The sequence below is a fragment of the Rousettus aegyptiacus genome, unplaced genomic scaffold (assembly GCF_014176215.1).
Source record: "Rousettus aegyptiacus isolate mRouAeg1 unplaced genomic scaffold, mRouAeg1.p scaffold_m13_p_7, whole genome shotgun sequence".
Lineage (NCBI taxonomy): Eukaryota > Metazoa > Chordata > Mammalia > Chiroptera > Pteropodidae > Rousettus > Rousettus aegyptiacus.
Window position 1 is genome coordinate 88,901,668 of NW_023416310.1, and position 10,182 is coordinate 88,911,849.

Sequence of the window (10,182 nt, forward strand, 5' to 3'; positions counted from 1 at the left end):
GTCATAATTTAAGCAAGTACAGTGTGGTATGCCAGAGTTAGACAAACTCACGTGCATATTGGGTCTTAATTCTATTTGTAAAACAGAGACAGACATCCCTACCTCTCAGGCTATTGGCGGGATAGGACTATCCTGCCACCAAACAAGATAAATAAAAACAAAGCTTTTTGGAAATAAAATGAGAAGGTGTGAGGAATAGGGACTCCCTCCCCAGGTGAATACATTTGATTATCTACAGGAAATTCTACCCTAGATGGACTGGGTTTGAGGGTCCATGATGCTGTCGCAGGCCAGACTAAGGTGCCGTAAGTGAGGCACTCAGGGCACGATTTAAGGAGGCATTTACTCTCAGGGCCCTGCAAGTGCGGGGTTGCCACTTAACCCTGAGAGTGAGCGCCTCCTTAAATTTTACTAGGTGCTTCATTCTCCTCACCCTCCTGCTGGCCCTGCTTTGTGGGGATTCATTATATAAAGTAAGAGTTAGTGGATGGAAAGCTAGCCAGAGGAACAGACTGGAAATAGTGATAAGGAAGATGAGAGATCCCTATAAGAAGCAGACTTCCCCAGGGGCAGGGGAAGAACCAGATGGAATCTCAAGGTTCCTTTCAGCTCCAAGGATCCAAGATTTTATCTTACTGCAGAAGAGAATCATATTCAAATGCATGTGCTTTGTATCCAGGAAGCAGATACAGCTGTGGGAGGTGGGATAGGAAGATGGGGAGGATGTCTTGTTCTGTAAGACCCTTGGGAGAATTGGGATCAGAGCATGCCAACTGTGACATGCTGCTCCCAGGGGTGCTTAGCAGATCATAGAGTGAGAGTAATAAAATGTCAGGCACTCCCAGGTCAGCCTAAGCCCCTTACTGCAATCAGATAAAATCCGAATTGCACAGCTGGCCACCGGAAGCCAGATGTTGACCTAAGGATGCAACCAAGGCAAAGCTAAGGGTGACCAGCAGGGTCCATGCTGCACAATGACATGCAACTCCCTGGGCGTCAGAGCCAGGGACAGGAAACTGGTTCAGTCCATAAAGCTAGACAGTGCCAGCCTAACTCACCCCCACCTCTGTGTCCCAAAGCCCAGGACAGGGCCCTCCCCACCACCTCTCCATTCCTTTGCTGAGGGCAGTCCACAGGCAGAAGAAAGCTTTCTTCCCTAAATAAACAACGTGGACCATGGCAAACGAGTCTTTCGACATGTGCACAGAGGCTTAATTAATAAAACTAAGGAAAATTCATGTCTCCACCTCCCCATACATACTGCCTCCCTCCTCTGAAACACTACAGCAATCCAATTATGCTACCTAGGCTGGGTGGCAACCTCTTATAATTGTTTATGTACCTAAACTATTGTATCCACTGAACTATAAACAATGAGAGGGCTAAGGCCATGCATCAACAAATGACTGACTGCTGCTCCAGGCCAGGCACTGAACAAGACAGGCACAAACTCTGCTCACGTGGGAGCAGTGACAGTTTATCTGCACCTCCCCCATAGTGCCTTATGCATACAGTGGGTGCTTAAAAAATCAGAAGGATCAGAGGCTTTTGGAGCAAGAGGGCCCGTAGAAATGAGACAAGCCGCCAATCCACGATCTGGTCCCGGGGCGGAGGCTGACCCGCCCTGCTACCCCCCTTCCCTGCTGTGGCAAGCCCCAGAAGCCTTCCCTGAGCTGCGGAGGGGCACGCGAGGCAAAACTGTTTACTCTGCCTGATCTAATCCACAACTGCCGCTTCACAGAAGAACCTGAGGTCCATGTAGGAAAAATAATTAGCCCAAGACGACACAGCAAGTTAGACATGGAGCCGAGACTGCTCCCAGGTTTCCCAGCCCCCTCCTTAGTCTTCTCTCCTCTATTTCACAGTGATCTTCAAAACTGAGTATTAAGTAAATGCCCGTGGAAACGCAGAGCTGACCTTCAAACAACCTTGACTAGTTACCCAGGTACTGTGCACAGAATAGACACCAGCTCGTTGGACTGCCCCCCTGCCAAGGCAAAGGGAACAGAAACTCTGGCCCGAGTCAGAGGCCCTGTTGCCTGGAAACCATTTGGACACCCACCATTGGGAGGTGTCTTCGGAGGGCCCATTTCCCAAGCTTGGCCAGGCTGTAATTCAGTTTAACCAGAAACAACTGTGAAATCAGAATAAATTCATTTTTACTGGAAAGGAACTGGGAAAAGAGACTCTTGCCTTAACTTTCAGACCCACCCAGCTGCTACTCACAGCCCCACAGGTGTGGTGTTCCATCCCCCACCCACACCTCTCATCACTGCCCGTTCTCTCTCTCTCCCTCTCCTTCTCTCCCTTCCTCCCTCCATCTCTCTCTCTCTCTCTTTCCGCCCCCGCTCCATCCATCCCTCTCTCGTTCTTTCCTTCTCTCCCCCACTTCCCCTCCTCACACGCACATGAAACTTCTTCCAGTTCTCAAAGTCCCCTCTCACCTATAGACATTATACATGGTGTTCCTTCTACCCCAAACACTCTTCCTCCATATGTCTTCCAGGACAACTCCCTACCCAACCTTCAAGTTTTACTACAAAAGCCACTTTCTCCACAAAGCCTCTTGGAACCACCCCACCCCCACCCCACCCCCACCACCACTCTTCCAAGTGCGGTGGGTGCCTGTCCTCTGTGCTCACCGAATTCCTTGATTATAGCACTGGCCATGCCTCGGACACCCCAGCTCCCACACCTTATTCTTATTCTTCCTCTCCCCACACCAACCCCATGTCCCTTCCTTTCTCCATCTGTGCCTCCAGCTTCCTCCAGCCGCCCTGCATGTCCCTCTCCCTTGGTTATCCTCAGCCTCTTAGTCTCTCTTCTGCTCCTCACCTTGGCCTTCTCCCCTCCCCCCAATGCCGGCCTCCTGACTGCTCTGCCCGTGGTGAACTGAGGAGATGGAATCTGATGGGGGATCCCCTCTGTTAACCCAGAAGAGTTCTTGGGGGTGTATGGTACCACACAGGGCGTAATTGAAGCTGTTTCTCCCCAGTACCATTGCTACCCCTAACTCATTTGAAATTCAGATGGACAGTTCCATATTGATTCCCCATTTCCAACTGATGTTGTAACTGGAGAATGTGACTCTGAGCAGTGATCCAGCCTTTTTTTCTGACAAATCCTTGAAAAATGGGTTGTTCCATTGGAGAGAAATTTGAGGCTAGATGGGGAAGAAGCAAGACACAAACACATTCACATTTTCCTAAAGGAGTCCAGACAAATTCGAATCCCAAGACCAGATGTATAAAACAGGAAAAGAGGAGAGGGAGGGAGGAGGTGGGGGGAGAGAGAGAGAGAATATTATAGACTAATAAAATGATGATTCAGGATCAGAAGGACTCTTAGAGATTATTCTAATCCCCTCATTTTATAGGTTGGGAAATTGAAAGGCAAAAAAGGAAGTGACTTGCCAAAGGTCACACAGCACCCACTTCACCGTGTGACCCTGCCTCCAACCCCACTGTAGAACCCCACTCCTGAACCTTTCCATCTGAACCTTTCCATGGTCTCTGTCATTAGGAGTCAAAACAGAGGTCTTTTAGATACCAAAGCCTCCTAGTGCGACAAATCCCCTAATTAAAAGGTGAAAGATGGTTTAACCTGTCTAGTCGGTGCAGCCATCACCACAAGCCTTCTCAGCGACTGGCGGAACACTTTTGGTCCCAGAAGACCTCGCTGTCTTTCTGGAAATTACTATCAATCAAATCTGCCCAAAGCAAGTCTGATTCACTACATTACATTGCAGTAATCCCTGAAACAATTTGCATCATTTCCAAATACGTACATAGGGTCAGCAAATCCTAACAATCAAATACTTCGTTTCTCGGCTCCATTCCCGGCTTCTCTGCCCAGCAGCTCGGAGTCCACGAGCAGATGTCAAGCTCAGCAGTGGCAGTGGTTCCCAGCGTGGGGCATCAGGGGGCCCCACGGTTACTCTGCACAGACGCGTGAAGCAGACTGACTGTACCAGGGCCTTGAACGAATTCTGTGCAAAACGTCTACATATAGACAGAAACGTTCCGTGATTATCAAGTGGCGGGGCATGGCTATTTTGACATTAAAACGGAGCCTCTGTATTTGACAGAATTAGGGAAATTTTGGACTAGGGCAGTGAGAGATAGGGGATGATCTTAGGTGGTTCCCTCACAATGACAGTGAACTATTGTTGAACCAATTCTCTTTCAGTTCTGCTCCTTTCCTCAAGAAGAAAGTCTCCGTTAGATGTTAATATGTCTCTAACACCTTCCCCACCTGGCTGGTCTTCCTCTGGAACTTAGCGCAGTCCCTGGGCTCAGAACATTGGCTATCAATCAATGGTGCAGAGCCAGAATTTTAAACTCTTCTTTTTGTTTTGTTTTCATTGTATTCACTATTGTGGTTATTTCTATTATGGCAAGTAATACTGTTTTCTTCATTTGTGAGTAGTTAAATGTAAGGTTCCCTCTTAAAGGGGGGAAAGCTTAAAAGAAGTGAGGCAATTTAAAGAAAAATCGTTAAGTGACTAATAATAGTAGAGCTGGGGTAGAAACAAGGCAAAAGTGTGAAAGTGATACCCAAGAAGCCACTGGTACATGATACGTGGAGAGTCTGGACGAAAGACTTTCAAAATTTCAAAGAATTCTGCTGTCAATCACTTGACAAAACAGAGGATCATTTGGTAATTCACGATTTCTTCTCCATTTTTGAGTGTGGTAAATTCAGAGTTGTGTATATCAGAATTGCTAAAAGTCAGATATGTTTTGATTTTCTTGGATGTAACAGAATATAACAAGCTTCAAAAACAAATAGTAACAATACACTTCACAGTTTCTAAAAGGCTTTCCCATACAAGTAGCATTTGGGTGAGGCAACAATTGAAAATCTGTGTCCTAATTCCTTCTCACCTTAAAGTACTGTGAGACCCTCTGAGGCCAGTTACTTAACCTCTCAGAGTCTCCATTCCCTCCAGTTCAGCTCATCTTGCCAGGGTTTTTAGGGAGTCATTGGCCAGGTGACAATACTGCAAATGCCTTGCTATAGACATGCAAGCTCAGATACCCAGAGGCCTCCAGCTTTGGGAGGATTCGGATATTAAATGGCACAGTTTGCTAACAGCAAATGGTAAGGGATAATTTGGGGCAAATTCATTCTCTCACTGTACCACCTCACAGGATTCAGGCTTATGAAAGAGGCCTAAGGGCCAAGAGGTCGCTTATGCTCTAGCAACTATGGAGAGGGAGTACTATGCTCCCAAACCTCATTATCTGAGAGAAGGGGCCGGGCAGAGCAGGAGCTCGTAACTGCCACTCCTGAGGAGGCTCTGGCAGTGAATTATAGCAGCGGGAAAGTCGCACGTCATCGGCTGTGAGCCTGTGGTCCCCTTTGCTCACACCGGAGCCGCGCAGCAGCCGTGACTCTGGTGCTGGATGGAGAAAAGGCTGGGAATGTGGCACTTGCTACCTGTCGCCCATGAAAGGCACCTGGCAGGGCGTCCAGCCACGTGGGGCCCATGGTGCACCTGGAAGTGCAGTGAAACGAGAAGTTGTCCCCGGACGGGCCTCAACTGCCACACACACACACACACACACACACACGCTCTCACACTCACACACACTCACTCACCCATACACACACACTCACTCACACTCACACATACTCACACACCCACTCATACACACTCACAGACTCACACATTCACACTCTCTCACTCACTCTCACACATATTCACTCACACTCACACACACTCACGGACACACTCACACACACTCACGTACACTCACACACTCACTCAGTCACACTCTCACACTCACTCACTCTCACACATATTCACTCACACTCACACACACTCACGGACACACTCACACACTCACGTACACTCACACACTCACTCAGTCACACGCTCACACTCTCACACACACTCACTCTCACACATATTCACTCACACGTTCTCTCACACTCACACTCACACTCTCAGAATCACGTACACACTCACACACTCACTCACACACACTCACTCACAAACACACACTCTCCACACATACACACCCACTGACACACTCACACTCACATTATGTCACACGCACACTCTCAAACACACTCATTCACACACACTCACACACTCACTCACACACCCACTCACTCACTCTCGCATTCATTCACTCACACACTCACACATACTCCCCTTTTCTTACACAGTCACACTCACACTCTCTCACACTCACATTCTCTCACACACTCTCAAACACACTAATTCACACACTCACACTCAAACACACTCTCACACACTCACACACACACATACCCACTCACACACTCCCTCTCTCACACTCACATTCTCTCACACTCTCTCACACACTCTCAACCACACTCATTCACACACTCGCACACACGCAGAGTAAGGCAAGAGCGAGACCATACATCGAATGACTGCTCTGTTCAGGGAACTATCCTGCCTCTGTCTTTTCCCGGTGCTATCTCAGTTACTCCCTGTGCGAAACTCACTTGACGTATGAGGCAACTAAAGTTCAGAGAGGTTAAGTAACTTCCCCCAAGGTCACACAGCTAGAAAATCACTGAGACAGCATTGATTCTAAATCATCTCCTCTTTTTACTCTTTTTGAGCTATTATTTTTTACATCTCACAGCACATTTCAGAAACACACATGAAAAGTACATATCACATTTCTACATCCACAAAGGCATTTAACACATTCATACCCTATACCCATGTACACACACACCCCACACATACACACACAAATGCCCATGTTAAAGGTAACACTTAACAGCACACTTTCACATGAACATAGGTATTCACATTTTTGCACGTACAAATCTATGTAACACAATCCACTATTCATCCACAAACACCCCATGCACACCCTAACCCCCACACACATCCACACACATACACCCACTCGTATACGTACACATCACATCCAGAAACCTATCCACATCACACGAACTCACAAACATCCATAGACACACACATAAAAACGGTAAAATGCTTTTGTCCCTGATCCTGACAATCGAAACTAGTTCCTTGGTATTTGAATAGGAACCTTCAGATTACTGAGTGTCTAAATAATCCTGGAATATCTTCTGAGTATTCAAAGGAATATCAGATTGCTTTCAGGTTTTTGTATTACTGGATATATAATAGTCTAATTACTTTAAAATTATTAATCCATATATGCATATTTACAAATACTCTACTCATTAGGACATTAGGATATCTGATTAATTAAAGTAGCTTATTATCCATGCATTCATTCATTCACTGTGCAAATTACTGAACACCAATTATGTCTGAGACACCATGGTAGATATAGTAGAAAAGTAAAAGAACAAATAATAAATAAAAAAACAGCATAATTCCTGGTCTTAAAACACAAATAACTATAACAAAAGGTATCATGGCCAGGACCTGGCGAGTGAGGGGTGTGAGCGGAGAGGGGGACAAGGAGACAAGATGGCTCTGAAGCCGCCGGTCCTAGAGAATGGGCAAAAGCAGGTGTCATCTGAAGAAGCTGTGGTCTGGAGAAGCAAGTTCGGAAAGGAAGCTGCGGTATTCAGTTTGGGAGAAGAATTTGCGGCACGACATCTAGATGGATGTGCCCTGCAGATATTTGCAAATGAGGAAAGCGGGATCAAGGGAGAAGCCAGCACAGAGACAGAGATCTGAGTCATCCGTTCGGGGTGATCACTTAAACGGTTACCACTGATGAGATCAGAGAAGGAGCCGAGGCCAGGAAGGAGACGGAGCGCAAGTCCTTGGGGAACACCACGCCCTCCTCGGCCGGCGTGCGTCTCGCACGTCCCTGTGCATGCACTGTCCCCAGTGCACCGCCCCTCGGCACACACCACGGGGTGCACCAGCTCCCAGCTTTCCCCTGGGTAGAACCGCAGGACTAGGAAAGCTCAGCCGCATGAAACGACCCTTCACCTTCCAATCCTGACTCCAGAAATCGGCATGCCTTCGAAAGTGTGACAGGGAGAGGGCGACTCTTCCTAGACATCAGTAATTCCTGCTACGCTGTGACCTGAACCGACTTCGTGGAGTGGGAGCGGGGAGTCAGTTCCTTCCACCGGCCGTGCCTCAATTTTCCCAACTGGGCATTTTCTGAAGTGCGTGTTTCGTGTGATAGTCGTCCCATATGTATAGGCATCTAAGCTTGTTAAACATTCTGGGAAGACCTCAGGTAAAGACGTGTTCCCAAATGCCTTTGATTTGGGCAACTTTTCTTTTTAATTAGTGACGGATTCTGAAGACAAACTTTGGGGAAAGCCTGGACTATCTGATCTCTAAGATTCTTTTGGCTGTTGTTGCAATGGACCTATGAGAGTAGGGACACCCAAAACACAGGGCTAGGCCTGGCGGGAAGTTAACCCTTCAATCCCCAATCCCAGGGAGACCAGCAGCCAAGTCTGACTGCTCACATCCCCAAGAGAGGCAGCCTAAAAGAGTCAGTAGCTTCTCAGCAGCAGTCGGACACTCGGCTGCCTGCCAGGATCCCACACTGGCTATTTGGGCTGGATAAACAATTTAGCCTGGGCCTTACCTCATTAAGGATCTGCATTCCTATTTCTCAGGCTAAGACCACTCTAGTGATTCTACAGGGGCTGGGCAGGGCTGGGATCTGACCACGGCATGAGAAAGAGCCATCGTTAACCTGCTGCTTTCCTCTCTCCCTTCTCAGCCTTGCTGCTTCTAAGGAGGCTGAAGCTGCCCGCTCCGCACCCAAGCCTATGTCTCCCTCGGACTTCCTGGATAAGCTAATGGGAAGAACCTCTGGATATGATGCCAGGATCAGGCCCAATTTTAAAGGTAGAGAAAATTTTCCTTTCAGACCCCCAGGGATCTGCTTTTTTAGATGAAGAAGCAAGTAGCATGGTATTGGATGCAGATGGCAAATACACGATAAAAATCTCATGACTCTTTCCTCTGCCCAAGGGAAACTATTAATCGACTCAGTCTGCTCCCACCAAGACCAACCAAACAAAGCCTCAGAAACCAACTCAACAATACCTCTGGTTACCAGGAGTCAGTATGTGAATTAAAACCTATTTACTACCTCTGATATAATAGACAGAGGCAAATGCAGAATGTAAAGAAATGGGTTCGAGTTTTGGTTCCGGTACAAACTTACTCTCTGAACTTGAATCAGCCCCTTCCTTTCCGTGAGCCTCCATTTCTTCATCTCTTCAGTGATGAAGTTTGCTATATCTATGGTCTTTAAACCATGCTTCATGGAGCTCTAAGACTCCCATCCTGTGCCCCAAAAGGGAGAAGTAGAGGACATAATGAGCAAGTCTGCTCATTTTGTTCCCCACTTCTCCCTCGAGCAATTCCTTCTTTTATTTGTTTTAGATTAGAGGCTTCCAACTAAAATTCATTTGCTGAACAGTTTCCAGGAATTGAAAAATAATTTTAAAGTTTTCTCGTCAAAACCAGAGTCACAATTTCAAATGTCTACAGGGATTAGGTAGGTAACTTCAGTGAGAGAGGGGAGCCAAAAATAAGACAACAGGGAACGGTAGAAACTATGGAGCAATAAAGACACAGCCCCTCCCAACAGAGCAGCCTCTGCTTAGCCCCAGCCCAGTCGCCGAGGAATGCAGGCCCCAGGTTGCAGATGACTCAGTATTCCAAGAGTAGCCAGAATCAAGATTTATGCAAAACTTCCTGATTCCTAAAACACGTAAATTCAAATAAAACATGTTGCTGAGCCAGACATGCCCTGTGTGGGTAGCCAACTCACCAACCCTCACCAAAGTGATCTGGGAGGTTTCTTTTAGCTCTCATAGTGCGATGGGATATTAACGTCTGTGACAAGAAGGAACAGCTCCCTTGCCCACTGCTACCTCAGGAGGCTGTGACACCACGAGGCCTTCGGGACTCCCTGGCGGCCTGTGCCCTCGGGCCTTCCTCCCAGCATCCCGCACAAGTCGCATTTCAAGGACCCATGGCAGCCTCCTGATACATTTTCATTCCGATGCCCTTCCTCGTTGTTCCTTTTGGCTCAAGTCCGAGACCAAACAAGGGGCACAACAGCTGGTAACAGCTTCCTAATATTTGCCCCCCATTCTCAGAGTGCTCAGCAAACAGAAAGCATTCTGGGAGATGCACTAATGTTTGTACTGGGGCCCACCTCCCACTCCGGTTTACCTTGAGGCTCCTTTGCTACCCCAGCACTTGGC

General features: G+C 47.5%; 1 protein-coding gene across 1 annotated transcript in view; it reads left to right on the forward strand.

Moving 5' to 3' along the window:
• The window catches only part of GLRA1 (glycine receptor alpha 1), a 71,420-nt gene that overhangs the window by 21,735 nt on the left and 39,503 nt on the right, over nt 1-10,182 (forward strand). Inside the window, exon 2 of the mRNA XM_016164387.2 lies at nt 8,682-8,809. Coding sequence (XP_016019873.1) covers nt 8,682-8,809 — 128 coding nt within the window. The remainder of the gene's footprint in view (nt 1-8,681; nt 8,810-10,182) is intronic.